The following is a 15538-nucleotide window of genomic DNA, read 5'->3' on the forward strand; positions in this document are numbered from 1 at the left end:
GCTGAAACAAGGCAAGACTTTGGGGGACTACTGTGAAGGTGCGAATGAATTTTGAAATGTGAGAAAGACATGAGATTTGGGGAAACAGGGATGGAATGATATGGTTTGGATGTTCGCCCCCTCCAAACCTCATGTTGAAAAGTGATTGGCAACCTTGGAGGTGAGGCCTGGTAAGGTAATGAAATCAGGGGGGCAGATCCCTCATGTATGACTTAGCATGGTAACCCTTGGTGATAAGTGAGTTTTCTCAAGTGTTTGTTTCAAAGAGCTTGGCACCTCTCCCTACCACTTGCTCCCACTCCCAAATGGGATGCCAGCTCCCCCCTGTCTTCTGCCATGATTGGAAGTTTCCTGAGGCCTTCATCAGAATCTGGTGCCCTACTTCTTTGTACTGTCTGCAGAATCACGAACCAATTAAACCTCTTCTCTTTATAAATTACCCAGCCTCAGGTATTTTACAGCAACACCCAATTTAAAAAAAAAAAAAAAAAAAAAAGCCTAATACAGCAAGTTTTCACCTTCTGGCTTCCATCATGCCTCAATACTTAAACATTCTGGATTAAGTAGAATAAAAATTTTCACAATTCTACTTGTCCCACAACACCTCAAAATAGTAAAAAGGACAATAAATCAGAGCTATAATAAAACTGTCAGGAACAAACTTTTTACAAAATCATGTTTTAAAAAATTATCTAGAACAAAACATAGGATACTTGGTCATGTGGATGTTTCATGCCCCTAATCCCAACCCTTCGAGGGTCAAAGCAGGCAGATCCCCTGAGGTCAGGAGTTTGAGACCAGCCTGACCAACACGGAGAAACCCCATTTCTACTAAAAATACAAAATTAGCCCAGTGTGGTTGCGCAGGCCTGTAATCCCAGCTACTCGGGAGGCTGAGGGAGGAGAATCGCTTGAACCTGGGAGGCGGAGTGAACTGAGATCACGCCATTGCACTGCAGCCTAAACAAGAGCAAAACTCCGTCTCAAAACAAAACAAACAAAATACAACTCAAAAAAACAAAACAAAACAAAAAAATGGGATTCTTTTAACCACCACTTGTCCCTCAAGAATTATTGCGTTGGTCATTTACAGTATATTTACATGACTTCTCTAATTTTTTCCTGACATGAAGAAAATTCACCATTTCTTTGGTATCTCAACCTTGCCCCCACAAAAAGATTAAAATACAAACAAAAAATTGGAGAAAAAGGGCAGAGACTCTGGCTAGTACGGAGATAGTGCAACCAATTTTGTTGCTGTATTAAAAACAATTTTTAAATAACATACTATTAAGCAATAATTTACATAAAAGCTGATTTACATAAAAAAGTCATGCTTGACTTAAAAAGTCCTTCTTAGGGCACATACACTTTAAACAAACAAAAGGCACACCTTGTAATCGTAACCCAGATTGTGACCACAGGCTGGTTGAGGCTTAAAAAAAATCTGGGTTTGGGAAGAGAGCTTCAAATCTCTTCCCAAGTGTGGCTGACTTGCAGCGATATAAGAAATAAACCCAGACTGGGCAAATATCAAAGAATGCTAAAAGGTGCCACTTTGATTCTTAAGTGGCTGGAAACATGTCAACTGGCGGGTACACCTGAAATAGACACTGCTGCATCCTGGATAAACTGACACAGCTCACTCCTCAATGCCCTCAGGTTTCTGTTTCACCCCTCTAATCAAATCAGGGTTCATACCGCCCTCCCTTAAAGCAGGCTCAGTTCCGAAACCGAGACATTTAACTTTCAGAGTTCACTTTTCTCATTTTTAACTACTTTCTCAAGTAGCAACAGCTTTCACCGCTGTTTGCCAGGAGGAGACACTTTTTGGCAGATGCAAAAATATTTCCAAGTATTCAAATACTTCCAGGTCTAGCCTACGTGACCTCAGTCTTAACGGGCTGCACTAAGACCTTACAATAACATCGAAAGGCAACACATGTGTAATGAAACGGACAAAATTAGAACAACCACTTAGCAACTTCAAAGGTGCACACACGGAGTTAAAAAAAATCAAATTCAAGACCTACAAACTTCCTGTCAAATGATGAAAAGTTAACGAGCATTTAGAGGTGGCATAAGTCAGCGGCACTCCAATACATCACTACCGCTCTAACAAATAGTTTCAAACCGGAATACACAAAGTTAATTCTATGCAATCGCTCAACACAAAAGCAGATAAACTGTGCATGCATTCTCGCTGAAAAAAATCACTCCGACTTTATGCCTCTAAACACCAAAAGAGCAAGAAAACTGTCTCCTGGGGTGGGGGGGGGGGGACTTCGGTCTGAAAAATCCATCATTTGGGATGCAACTCCCCCCACCTTTTTCCTCCTCCTCCTCCTCCTCCTCCTCGTCGTCCTCGTCCTCTTCCTCCTCGCTCTCCTCTCTGGGACCGGGCATTTCGGGTTCCTTCTCGGACGCGGGCTCGGCGGGGGTTCCCTCTCCGTCCGCAGGGGCCGAGGCAGACATGCTGTGAACCTGCGGGCGGGGAGAAAGCCGGACGTCTCGGTCCCCCTGCTCCCGCGGGCAGGACCCTGCGGCCACCTTGAAGGATGAAACCCTTCCCGCGGGACACCTGCCCTGAAAGTTGCCTCTTCCCGTAGCCGGGACTGCTGCGCTCGGTCCCCAGGGGCCGCTTCCCTCCCGCTCCGCCCGCCGCCGTCCAGGCACTCCCGAGGCGGGAAAAAGCGTCCGCGGCCCTTGCGGGCGCGCGCCCGCTCGCCCTGCGCCGTCCCCGGCCCGGCCCGAGCTGCCGGCCCTCCGCGTCCCCTCCCCCGCCCCAGGCCGCCGTCCAAATGGCTGCGTCCCTCCCCCGTCGGCCGCGGCGGGGGCGACCGGGCCTCCTGCGTCCCGACGCAGCCCTCACCGCGGGTTCCGGCCGCCGCGGGTCTGGCGTGCGAGGGCACGAGGAGGTTCTAAAAGGCGGCGGCGGCCGACGCCGAGGAGAGGGCGCGCGGTCCGCTGTCTGGCGTGACGCTCACGCCGCGCGCTCGGCTTCCTAGAATCAACAAGATTTTCAAAATGGCGGTTCGGGAAGGAGAGCGGGAATGCGGCGACCAATCAGGGCCGCGAGCTGGGAGTTGGCGGGCGCGGGGCGGGGGAGGCGGGGCGGCCGGGCGCCTCCGCGGGAAGCCCGGGCGGGCGGGGCGGGACTGCGAGGGGTCTCCTCGGCGGCGGCGGGAAGGATGCGCGCTCTGGGCTCTCCCCGGCTGCGCCCGGTGTTCGGTCGGCGCTCGGGCCCTGAGGTGCGAGCGGGCTGTGTCCTGGGTGGCGGGCGGGAGCGGGAGGCGAGGCGGCCTGGCCGCGCGGAACGGAAGGACGCTAGGGGGCCTGCGTGTTTATTGTCTCCACCGTCGCTTCCCGGAAAGGATGATGAGTAGTCCCGGGCCGGGGAGGGGCGCGGCGGGGAAGAAGTTTAGAGATCCCCGAAGTCGCTGTCGACGGTGTTTCTCGGAGGGGAATGACTCAGTCGTCGGTCTCATCAGTGCCCCCGAAATCATGCTGGGTGGTCCACAACTCCCCAACCTGCTGTATTTCTGAGGACCCCGTTGCTTTTAAGGTGCATTGCAAGGAAAAAGACCCTGCGTACCTACCACGTTAAAGGTTCACATAGCCAGCCACGTAGATTGACGCCCGTGACTATAGGTGGAAAGGCTCCCTCCCACCCGATTCCTTCCCCTCTCCGCGCTCACGCACACTACTCTGTTTTAGAATAGAGGGAATACGTTATTTTCCCAGGTCCGCACCCTTCTCCCAGAGTTCTAGGCCCTCTCTGCAGGTGCTTTTTACATTCAACACTGCAAACACTCAAAGCAGTGTCTTCCCCCTCGATGCTGCCTTCTTTTGTATGTGATTTCCTTTATTTTCTCCCAACTCTTCAACCACCAGCTCACCCAATGGATCCTTGTACTCGGTGGACTTCGTGGAAATACAGTCAGTGAAATCTGCTTGGATTCTGGATTGCAGGACAAAAATTTAACACTTTCTTTGAGTCTTCTCTTCTCCTTTTGTGCCCCTTCCAAAACGTACGCCAGTGGTGTCATTCCTACTCTTGTATACCATTTTCCACCCTATTGATTCCACTCGCATCCTATCCGAAGCTGTCTCTCCTTGTTGCCTCACGCGTAGTTGAAGGATCAGAAGTTTGTGTTTCAGCCCTATTTGTGTTACAGCTCTTTCAGTCCTGCCATTTGGCAGGTCTTCAGTTCCTGTCCTGTGTCCAGGAAGAATGAGGCACCCAAACAACTGTAGGGTGAGCAAGGTGGACAAGAGCTTCACTGAGTGACGGAATAGCTCTCAGGAGACCTGAAGTGCGTTGCTCCTTTCTGTAGGACGGTTGTCCCGACGACTGTATTGCCCTCAGTAGAGAGGAGACCCATAATGAGCAGCTCTTTCTGCAGGCAGGTTGTCCTGACAAGTTGAGAAGACCAAAGTGGGTAGCTTCTTCCTATAGCTGGTAGTCCTGACCTCTGGCTGACTCTGGGGTTTTTATGAGCTCAGAAGGGAGAAAGTGTGTGCTGATTGGTCCATTGGTGGGCCCAGAAAAAGCACGGTAAGTTCTCACTCTGCCCAGAATTGGCCACTGGTACCTGGTTTGAAGGTGGGCAGACACCAAACCCCTTTCTGCCCAGGAACTGGTCTGCCTCCCACCATCAACATGTCATCTATGGCACTCAGGCAGTTTGTGCCAAGGGATGCCTGCAGGTGCACACAGAGCCACCGTCAGAACCTTCTTGCACTTGTTCGTGCCCAAAGTCCAGAGGGGGTGGATGCTGCAGGGGGAGAGTGTGTCAGTACTGCCCTGAATGCGTACACACCCAGCCGAGTTGCAACAGCGCCCATGCTCAGTCACAACTTTGCCTTGGGGCAGGTCCTGGGAGTGATTAGAGGATAGAGGCCTGTAAGCAGGCACTTTCTTTTTTTTTTTAAATTGAGACAGGACCTCACTGTCACTCAGGCTGGAGTGCAGTGGCGTGATCTTGGCTCACTGTAACCTCAGGAGCAGGCACTTTCAAGCCTGCAGGGGCAGAGGCTTCTTGGGCTCCCAAGAGCACAGGGATGCCTGGGCCCAGAGCAGTTGCTGGATAGCTGCTGCTTGCCAGCTCGGTAGGGGGCGGGGCTCTTGCGTGTTCCCAGCCCCTGCTGGCTCTGAGGAGTGTGCAGCTCTGGCTGTGCCTTCCATGCTGCAGCTGGCATCCCCTCAGTGGCTGCTCCAGACAGGCTGCCACTGTCATCAAGACAATGAGTAAGTGAATATAAATCCTACAACAATTAATGATAACAGTAAAACAAGTTAAAGAAGACAGGAAGTACCAGTAGGGTGGATGGGATTTTGTTTTATATATTTAACAATTAAGCAACATCTTATTAATAAGACATTTGAAAAGATCCTAAGAAAATGAGAACTCTGAAGACCGCTTAGCTTATTCCAAAGAATTCTCTAAAGTTTTGGATGTGGGCAAGAGAGTCAGCTATAAGTCAATGATGACCTCGGGGTTTTTGGTTCAACAACTGTAGGAACAGAGTAACCATTGTTTGAGATAAGAAAGACTTCAGGGGTGGGGGTGGGCAGGATGGTTTTGGAGGGGAAAGTGCAGGAGGTGGGAATGAGTTGTTTTGTTTTAGACATGTTCTGATAATTCAAAATGGAGATTCAGGAGTGCAGTTGGATTTGAGAGTCTGGCCTTCAACAGAAGAAACTCAAGCTCGAGATATAAGTGTAGCAGTTGTCAACATGTAGTTGATATCTACAACCCTGAAACTGAATGAAATCACTAACAGTGAACATAGGTAGGGACGGGGAGGTGTTCAACATGGCACGTTGCAGCTCTCCAGTGTTTACAGTTTCAGGAATGAGAGGGGAACCCACAAGGAGAAGAGAAGGAGCAACTGTAGCCAGTGAAGTGGGAAGATAATTACATGAAAATTGTGTCCCAGAAGCCAAGTGACAAAGGAGTGTTTTTGGAGAGAGTGATCCACTGAGTCAGATGCTGATAAAAGTTCAGGTAAGATGAGAACTGATAATTGACCATTGTGTATACCAGTGTTGTGTTATCAATGACACGGACTATTCTGTGGGGTGGTGATTCTAAAGGTGCCAGGAGTGGGGATACAGAGAGACAGGTAGGCAAGGAATGGATTCAGGCACTCTTCCCAGGAATTTTGCTGTAGAGAACAAAGAAGGAGCATAGTTCAAAGGATGTTTGGTTTTGAGGGGAGATGTATGTTTGTATGATGATAGGAATGAATCAGTGCAGAGAGGAACGTTGATGATAGAAGAGAAGGAAGAGACAGTAGCTGAAGCCCATCTGTAGTAGGTAGGTTACGTTGGGTCCTTTGTAAGCAGATAATGAGAGTGAAAGGGGAACCAGCAAAGGAGGAGAGAAGGAGCAACTGTAGCCAGTGAAATGGGAAGAGAATTACATGAAAATTGTATAAAAACGGTGCTAAAACAATTTGGGACACCAGATATTTATTAGGGGTGAAGATCTGTGAAGGGAAGTGAGAAGAAGCAAGATTGGGTGGAGGAAAAGGTCAAACTCCAAAGGTGGCTTGACAGAGCTTCAGGCAGCTGCTAGGAGAGCTCTGGAGTGAGTGCTGCTTCTCGAGGTATCCTGAGTGGCTGAGCTTTTATATCCCCATACTGTTCAGTCACCTCGTGCAGGCAGCCCCAGCACGGGTGTGACCTCCACTGAAGTGATTCCACAGCTTTGGCAGATCCTGAAGAAGCTGACAGGTGGAGGCTGCCTGCTGACTCTGGGCTCTGCAGCTGGGCAGCAGATCCTTCCTTGAAGAGGCATCTGGGGGACACATCTCCATGTCTGCCACAGGAGATGAGAGGACACGGGATCTAGTGCACAAGTAGAAGAGTTGTCCTTAAAAAGGACAACAGAAAGCTGCTCCATTGTAACAGGAGGAAAGATGAGGATGTGAGTACCCATGCGGGTCAGGGATTGGCAGATGTAGGTGGGATTTTTGAAGTTTTTATTCCTTGAAGTTTCTCAGTAAAATCTAGAGCAACATTATTGACAGTGAGTGAGTATGAGAGAGAATGTTCAAGGTTTTTGGACAGAGGAACTGTGAAGTGATCATGTAGGAGAATGGGCGATGGATGGATTAGGGAATGTAGGAGGCTTGCCACGTAGCTGCAAGGACTCACTGGGATTAGTGGCTACAAAGTGAGAGTGAGATCCGTCAGCATTATTGTGTTTCTCCAGCCATATTCGGCTACCTGAGAGTAGATGTGAAGATGGCAATGACAACATCCAAAACATGCATTTAACCAGGTTGGGATTTTGCCAGGCAAGTTGGAAGAAAGAAGGAGAGAAGGGTGAGTGAGATGAGGATCCGCACAGGACAAGGAAAATAGTGATGGACTGAGCTGAGTAAGGAGGAAAGTAAAGACATGAGAAGGGCGAGGCTTAGTGAGAAGGGTAGAGGACCAGTCAGTAATAACCTTATTTCTGTTTATTGCTTTTATCACTACCAGAAAATTTTGTTTATTTATTGTCTGTCTTTCCCATATAAGTGTAAACTCCCTGAGGCTGCCGGGACTTTGTCTTGTTCCTCACTATATTCTCAGCACCCAAAGCAGTGCCTAACACATAGTCATTAAGTATTTTGCTGAACGGCTGGGTGCGGTGGCTGACGCCTGTAATCCCAGCACTTTGGGAGGCCGAGGCGGGTGGATCATGAGGTCAAGAGATCGAGACCATCCTGGTCAACATGGTGAAACCCCAACTCTACTAAAAATACAAAAAAATTAGCTGGGCATGATGGCATGTGCCTGTAATCCCAGCTACTCAGGAGGCTGAGGCAGGAGAATTGCCTGAATCCAGGAGGCAGAGGTTGCGGTGAGCCCAGATCACGCCATTGCACTCCAGCCTGGGTAACAAGAGCGAAACTCTGTCTCAAAAAAAAAAAAAAAAAAGCATTTTGCTGAATGAATGAATTCAAGCCAAAATAAACCTTTTTTATGAACATCCAGCATATTTTTTGATTAATGTGATGAGAAAGTATATTAGGATAAAACAGGCTATTTCAATGGCCTAACAGTAAAGTTTGTTTCTTGCTCTATAAATCTCCCTGTCAGGCAGATTCAGGCAGTTCTGCAGGGCTTCCATTCATGTGGTTTACTCATTATTCTAGGCAACTTTGATCTTGTAGATTACTATCTTAACAGAAGTGCATCGTGTTTGTGGTGTTGGGGGAAGAGAGCAGGAGGAGGAGAACTCATACCTGCTGTTCTGTGATTCTGCTCAGGGCCAACTCAGTCATATGATCCTGCATAAGCACAAAGAACTTAGGCAACATGGGGGCACACAGGAAATAGCTGATGAGTATTGCTGTCTCTGACACAGAAGGGCCGATTGCAACCATATCTGGGACAATTGGGATGAACAGGGGGTGTGCCTGAGAATATGTTGGTTTTATTTTGGCAATTATTAAAACCCTGGTTCTTAAACATTTCCCTCCTTTTGCCTGTGAGTAGTTTCTATATAAACTACACACACTTACCAATCTTTCTCATGCATATAATCTAACTCTTGCATACACAGATCAGTTTTTCCCAGAATGGAAGCTTCAGGGGCAGAAGCCCTGTGCATCCTTTTATTATTCCCTCCTGGTGCTTGGCATGGCACCTGACACATAGTAAATACTTTAAAAATACTTGTTTAGTTAAAATGCACCCCCTTTTGGTTAGGCAGTGGCATGAGTCTGTTGTCTGGATGCTATTTAAAAACCATCCAGGCTGGGTGCAGTGGCTCACGCCTGTAATCCCAGCACTTTGGGAGGCAGAGGTGGGTGGACCATGAGGTAAGGTTTTCGAGACCAGCTTGACCAATATGGTGAAACCCCATCTCTACTAAAAATACAAAAATTGGCCAGGCGTGGGGTGGGCACCTGTAATTCCAGCAACTCAGGAGGCTGAGGCAGGAGAATCACTTGAACCCAGAGGCAGAGGTTGCAGTGAGCTGAGATTGCGCCACTGCACTCCAGCCTGGGTGACAGAGCAAGACTCTGTCTCTAAAACAAAAACAAAACAAAACCCGTCCAGGCTGGGCGCCTGTGATCCCAGCACTTTGGGAGGCCAAGGCAGGTGGATCACCTGAGGTCAGAAGTTTCAGACCAGCCTGACCAACATGAAGAAACCCCATCTCTACTAAAAATACAAAATTAGCTGGGTGTGGTGGTGCATGCCTGCAATCCCAGCTACTCTGGAGGCTGAGGCAGGAGAATCACTTGAACCCAGGAGGCAGAGGTTGCAGCGAGTCAAGATTGTGCTGTTGCACTCCAGCCTGAGCAACAAGATTCAAACTCCGTCTCAAACAAACAAACAAACAAACAAAAAGTCCAATAATATCAAGTCAGTAAACTGACCTGGTTTGAATAAGCTGATGACCAAATTCTTTTTTAAACCTGGTTATAAATATAAATATAGTGACACACTTAGTTCTTCTGAAAACAAGATATCATTCTCTATTTTGGTGGAGTGAGTTAGCCAAAGTGTACAGAGTAGTTATTTGAGATTGGGTTTGAAAAATATCTGAATGCAACAATATCCTGTTGTGTGATAATAAAGTGGATATTTTGGCTTCACAGTGGCCAGGGAGGACCTTCAAGGTAAGCAGGTGGAGGGGGTAAGGGGAATGGTAGTGAGGCTCAGAAAACTTAGAGAACAAAGGATGAGTGACTACCAAACTTTTGCTGCTAGTCAGTCAGTAATTTTGCTGTAATTTTAGGAATATTATTTGTAACACGTTTCTTTAATGTATCTTACCAATTGTTCCATGGAATGAGACTAAAGGAATAGAGAAGCACAGAGCCTTGATATTATTGCCTTTATTTCCTGTTAAAAAATAAAACAGGGAGGTCATCTCTATAGGAGGGGGCTTTTCTGCTAAGATTCAATACTCAGGTTATATTTAATGCTCTTGGCCAAATCATAACATTAGAGTCAGAAAAATGTTTTATACTACAAGTTGGCTAGATATCAACATTGTCACAAAACTGTCAAAATGGGCTGTTAGGTTAGAAAATAGGTAAGTGTAACTCTAAAATATTTCTTTAAATCTTATTTTTTCTATTTTTTTGTTTTCTTTATTTTATTTTATTAGATGGAATCTCACTCTGTCGCCAAGGTTGGAGTGCAGTGGCACAATCTTGGCTCACTGCAACCTCCGGGGTTCAAGTGATTCCCCTGCCTTGGCCTCCCAAGTATCTGGGATTACAGATGTGCGCCACCATGCCTGGCAAAGTTTTGTATTTTTAGTAGAGATGGGGTTTCACAATGTTGGCCAAGCTGGTCTCGATCTCCTGACTTCAAGTGATCCATCTGCCTCGGCCTCCCAAAGTGCTGGGATTATAGGTGTGACCCACCATGGCCGGCCAAATCTTATTTTTAATCTAGACTTTAATAAGTAAAACATTTCTTTTTATAACTCATTTTCATTTAAGGAAATTAGAGAAGATTTGGGTGCAGCTTAGATTTAAAAACTCTAATTTAGGATAAACATGTTTTCAAATTAGGAAAAGAATATTAAAAGGTGATGCTATCTCCTAATAATACATGTTTTGAAAAATACGTGTGTCTCTCTCCCATTCATATCTTAATATAAATGCTGTGGTTCTCAAGTGAAGCCAGGACATTTGATAGTGTCTGGAGACATTTTTGGCTGTCAAAACCTAAAGGGCGTGCTAGTAGCATCTTGTGATTAGAGAGCAGAGATGCTGCTAAACATCCTACAAAACATAGGGCAGCCTCACAACTTTTTTTTTTTTTTTGAGGTGGAGTCTCGCTCTATCACCCAGGCTGGAGTGCAGTGGCAGGATCTTGGCTCACTGCAACCTCTGCCTCCCAGGTTCAAGCAATTCTCTTGCCCCAGCCTCCCAAGGAGCTGGGATTACAGGTGCATGCCACCATGACTGGCTAATTTTTGTATTTTTAGTAAAGATGGGGTTTTGCTGTGTTGTCCAGGCTTGTCTTGAACTCCTGACCTCTGCTGATCCACTCCCTTCAGCCTCCCAAAGTGCTGGGATTACAGGCAGCCCCACAACTTTGAACTAGAATTATCTGTAGTGCTGAAACTGAGAAACTCTGATCTAATGCAGTGCATTTTCTTTTCCTGCCACTCCACTAAAACTGCTCTAAGGAAAAGGAACAGTGACGTCCAAACAGTTAAGTTGATGGACCTCCTTTGAATACTTCTGTAATACTTCATTTCTATGCAGCATTTGACACGGTTTACCATCCCCTTCTTTCAAAAACTTTTTCTCTTGACTTGCATTACATTGTTTTCTTTTGGTTTTCGTCCTTTGCTTGGTGTTCTGCATCTGATGGTCTCTCGAATGTTGCTGTTCTTCTGGGATCCACCATGGGCCCTTAGCTCTTTCTTTATACTTGATTTCTCTGTGTGATCTTGTCCACCCCCATGATAGCGACAACCTCTACTAATAAAGTCCAAATCAATATATTATTCGGCAAGTTGCTCTCTTCTTGAGTATCATACTAATATCAACTGCCCATTGGATACCTTCATTCAGTATCCCTCAGTATCTGAAATTCAGCCTGTGAAAAACTAAATCCATTCTCTTCTCTAGCAAAGCTCTCTTCTTTTTACTGATTTATTTAATCTATTTGTTGCCCACCTTGTTGTGTAAGCTTGAATGTTTAAAGTCATCTTTGGCCTCTCCCTCTTTTCAACTCTCCACATGAAGTACTCTGAATTCAAGACCTCAAAATATCTCTCATACCCACCCCTTTTCCTTCCAGGCCATATCAGCTCTCAACTAAACTGTTACCATATTCTCCTTACTGATCTCTCACCCTGAGGCCTCATCCTTTTTCTTACTGAAAAACTAGGCCACCAAACAGGGACTGCAATCCTATAGATTAGTCTAGTAAGACTCAAAGCATTGTCTTTTAAATTATTTTTCTTTAAGAAACCTTTTAAAATTTAGAACACATTAGCTGGGCATGGTGGCGCGTGCCTGTAATCCCAGCTACTCAGGAGGCTGAGGCAGGAGAATTGCCTGAGCCCAGGAGGCGGAGGTTGCGGTGAGCCGAGATCGCGCCATTGCACTCCAGCCTGGGTAACAAGAGCGAAACTCCGTCTCAAAAAAAAAAAAAAAAAATTTAGAACACTTGTTTTTTTTTTCTTTTTTTTTTGGTGAGACAGTGTCTCACTATGTTGCCCACGCTGATCTCCAACTCCTGGACTCAAGCAATCTGCCTACCTCAGCCTCCCAAAGTGCTGGGATTACAGGCGTGAGCCACCACACCTGGCTGAACTTTATCTTTTTGCACATCCCTCATGCTCCTGTTTCTGAAGTTGAGACTCCCTCCCCTCCCCACTAGTTTGTGCTTCCTTAATACTTTGTTTGTATCTTTATTAGGGTACTTACGAAGTTATAGTGTTATTACTTATTTACGTGTCTGCCTTTATAGTAAACACTTAGCCTCAAACTTCTCAACGATCCTTCCATCGTCCTTTCCAATCCTTTGGTCACTGTCCGTAGAATTAGATGAAGCACTCTTGTAGGCATGTTTTTACATCATGACTCTGACCCAGGTAAAGCTAGTGAATTCCCTACCTGGGAATTTGAAATTATGAGAAAGATGGATTCCACTTGGTAATTGGATCTGTAACAAATCAAAATAGGAACTGTAGGGACACGTGTTCTGCCGTGTGAATTGAAGAAGCCCTGGTCTGCAGAGAGAGAGAGAGAGAAGACTGAAGGTGAAGGAGGGTTAGATAAGGCAATGTAATGGCTAATCTTGCATGTCAACTTGATTGGGCCATTGGATGCCCAGCTATCTGGTTAAACATTATTTCTGGGTGTGTCTGTGAGGGTCTTTCTGGAAAAAAATATTAGTATTTGAATTGGTGGACTGAATAAAGCAGAGGGCTCTCCCCAGTGTGGATGGGCATCATCTAATCCAGGCATCCCCAAACTTTTTACACAGGGGGCAGTTCACTGTCCCTCAGACCGTTGGAGGGCCGCCACATAATGTGCTCCTCTCACTGACCATCAATGAAAGAGGTGCCCCTTCCTGAAGTGCGGTGGAGGGCCGGATAAATGGCCTCAGGGGGCCGCATGTGGCCCGCGGACCGTAGTTTGGGGACACCTGATCTAATCCATTGAGGGTCCAAATAGAAAATGGTGAAGAAAGATTGAATTCGCTCTGGGTGACTTCTTGAGCTGGGACATCAATCCTCTCCTGCCCTTGGTGCTCCTGGTTCTCAGGCCTTCAGACTGAGACTGGAATCTCTATCATCTGCCCTCTGGCTCTCAGGCCTTTGAACTACACCCAGCTTTCCTGGGTCTTCAGCTTGCAGATTGCAGATCGTGGAACTTCTCAGCCTCCATGATTGCATAAGCCAATACCTTATAATAAATCTTTCTTTCTCTCTGTGCATATATAGCACACGCGCGCACACACACACACACACACACACACACACACAATTGGCTGTCTTTCTCTGGGGAACGTTGACTAATACAGGGAAGAACAGGGATTCCTGACTGTAGTCTACTCTCAGTTCCAGATCGATGAGGAGGCCTCTCTGTAACCCTGCCTTTGGCCAGATGATAGCCTTGTTGTTACCATTCAGCAATTTGGAAGAAGAGAAATAAAGACAGGGTTAAAATGAAAAGAGGAGAGCACAAATAGAAATGAAAAGAAAAAAAATGCAAAGCAAAATTGAGAAAAACCAAATTGAAATGACAGACAGAAGGTAGCAAATCATCTGAAAAAAAATTATGAATTATGTCATCTAGGGGTGAAATATGTGGCTATCTTGCCCTGGCTCTGCCCTCCTAAGGCAAACCAGCTTTTTCCTTTTCCTTTTCCTTTCATTTCACCATATTTGCTTGCAGGGTCAGGTGGGAGGATCCATGAGGGGAGCCCTGCTACCTCCTAGCACCCTAGCCCTAGTACTCTAGCTTTCCGTTAAGTTTTCTGAGTCCAGCCCATCATGGTTACAGTGAGGTGGCTCAGGTCCCAGGGTCAGCAGAGCATGACCTAGTGGAAGTAGCATGAACTTTGGTTTGTAAAAATGTTTAAATTATTGTTATTATATTTTTCTTTTTCTTTTCTTTTTTTTTTTTTTTTTTGAGATGGAGTTTTCACTCTTGTTACCCAGGCTGGAGTGCAATGGCGCAATCTTGGCTCACCGCAACCTCCGCCTCCTGGGTTCAAGCAATTCTCCTGCCTCAGCCTCCTGAGTAGCTAGGATTACAGGCACATGCCATCATGCCCAGCTAATTTTTTTGTATTTTTTTTTTTTGAGACAGAGTTTTTGCTCTTGTTACCCAGGCTGGAGTGCAATGGCACGATCTCGGCTCACCGCAACCTCCGCCTCCTGGGTTCAGGCAATTCTCCTGCCTCAGCCTCCTGAGTAGCTGGGATTACAGGCACGCACCACCATGCCCAGCTAATTTTTTTTTTTTGTATTTTTAGTAGAGACGGGGTTTCACCATGTTGACCAGGATGGTCTAGATCTCTCGACCTCGTGATCCGCCCGCCTCGGCCTCCCAAAGTGCTGGGATTACAAGCTTGAGCCACCACACCCGGCCTAATTTTTTTGTATTTTTAGTAGAGTCGGGGTTTCACCATGTTGACCAGGATGGTCTCGATCTCTTGACCTCTTGATCCACCCGCCTCGGCCTCCCAAAGTGCTGGGATTACAGGCATGAGCCACTGTGCCTGGCCTTAAATTATTTTTTTAAAAGCTAGTCAAGTGAAGCAGTGGGAATGGAGAAGGAACAAAGAGATTTATAACCGGCTGTGATCAGTTAGTTATAAACAGCACTGCACTCAGACCAGCCTAGCATGGACTTTGATGCAAATTGAGGATGATCATAAAATGATTAGGTAGGTAGAGTGAGGGATAATAGAAATAGGTGCAGTGGCTCACACCTGTAATCCCAGCACTTTGGAAGGCTGAGGCAGGCGGATCACTGGAGGTCAGGAGTTTGAGACTAGCCTGGCCAACATGGTGAAATCCCATCTCTACTAAAAATATATAAATTAGCCAGGTGTGGTAGCTGGTGCCTATAATCCCAGCTACTCAGGAGGCTGAGACAGGAGAATCACTTGAACCCGGGAGGCAGAGGTTGCAGTGAGCCGATATCACACCACCGCCCTCTAGCCTGGGTGACAGAGCGAGACTCCCTCTCAAAAAAAAAAAAAAAGAAAACTCTAAAAATGCGAGGGAACAGAGGCAGGAGCATGCTAATTTGCTTTTACATAGTACGAAATTGGGGATATATATCAACATACCTCCTGTGTGTCAATTTCCCTTTAATTTATTCTACTATTCAAATACTACTCAAATGTATCAACATTCTTTCGTGTGAGATAGAGTCATTGTATAAATATTTAATTTTAAAAAGAGAGGCACTTTCTGTTTACATTCTATTTACTAATATGTTTTTTAGTTGTTTAACACCAGTGACCCTCCTCCCTCCACACTTCTCTCTTCCCTTCCAGGAAAGCTTATCTCTTAGGAACTTGTCATGGGACTGA

At 46.3% G+C, this 15538-nt stretch overlaps 2 protein-coding genes across 6 annotated transcripts in view; one reads left to right on the plus strand and one right to left on the minus strand.

Moving 5' to 3' along the window:
- DEK (DEK proto-oncogene) overlaps nucleotides 1-3044 on the minus strand; it is a 36190-nt gene extending 33146 nt beyond the window's left edge. The window contains exons 1-2 of one of the 2 annotated variants that reach the window (XM_039462601.2): nucleotides 2873-3044; nucleotides 2328-2484 (exon numbers count right to left, since the gene is read on the minus strand). In XM_039462601.2, coding sequence (XP_039318535.2) covers nucleotides 2328-2475 — 148 coding nt within the window. In that variant the 5' untranslated portion in view covers nucleotides 2476-2484; nucleotides 2873-3044. Of the gene's footprint in view, nucleotides 1-2327; nucleotides 2485-2585; nucleotides 2712-2872 lie in introns of those variants that run through there. The other variant, XM_074398490.1, reaches the window with a different exon arrangement.
- A 111-nt stretch (nucleotides 3045-3155) lies between these two features.
- The window catches only part of RNF144B (ring finger protein 144B), a 206887-nt gene continuing 194504 nt past the window's right edge, over nucleotides 3156-15538 (plus strand). The window contains exons 1-2 of one of the 4 annotated variants that reach the window (XM_074398493.1): nucleotides 3156-3251; nucleotides 5851-6011. In XM_074398493.1, coding sequence (XP_074254594.1) covers nucleotides 5994-6011 — 18 coding nt within the window. In that variant the 5' untranslated portion in view covers nucleotides 3156-3251; nucleotides 5851-5993. Of the gene's footprint in view, nucleotides 3252-5656; nucleotides 6012-9135; nucleotides 9631-15538 lie in introns of those variants that run through there. The other 3 variants (XM_074398492.1, XM_074398494.1, XM_074398497.1) reach the window with 3 other exon arrangements.

The sequence above is a fragment of the Saimiri boliviensis genome, chromosome 4, assembly GCF_048565385.1.
Source record: "Saimiri boliviensis isolate mSaiBol1 chromosome 4, mSaiBol1.pri, whole genome shotgun sequence".
Lineage (NCBI taxonomy): Eukaryota > Metazoa > Chordata > Mammalia > Primates > Cebidae > Saimiri > Saimiri boliviensis.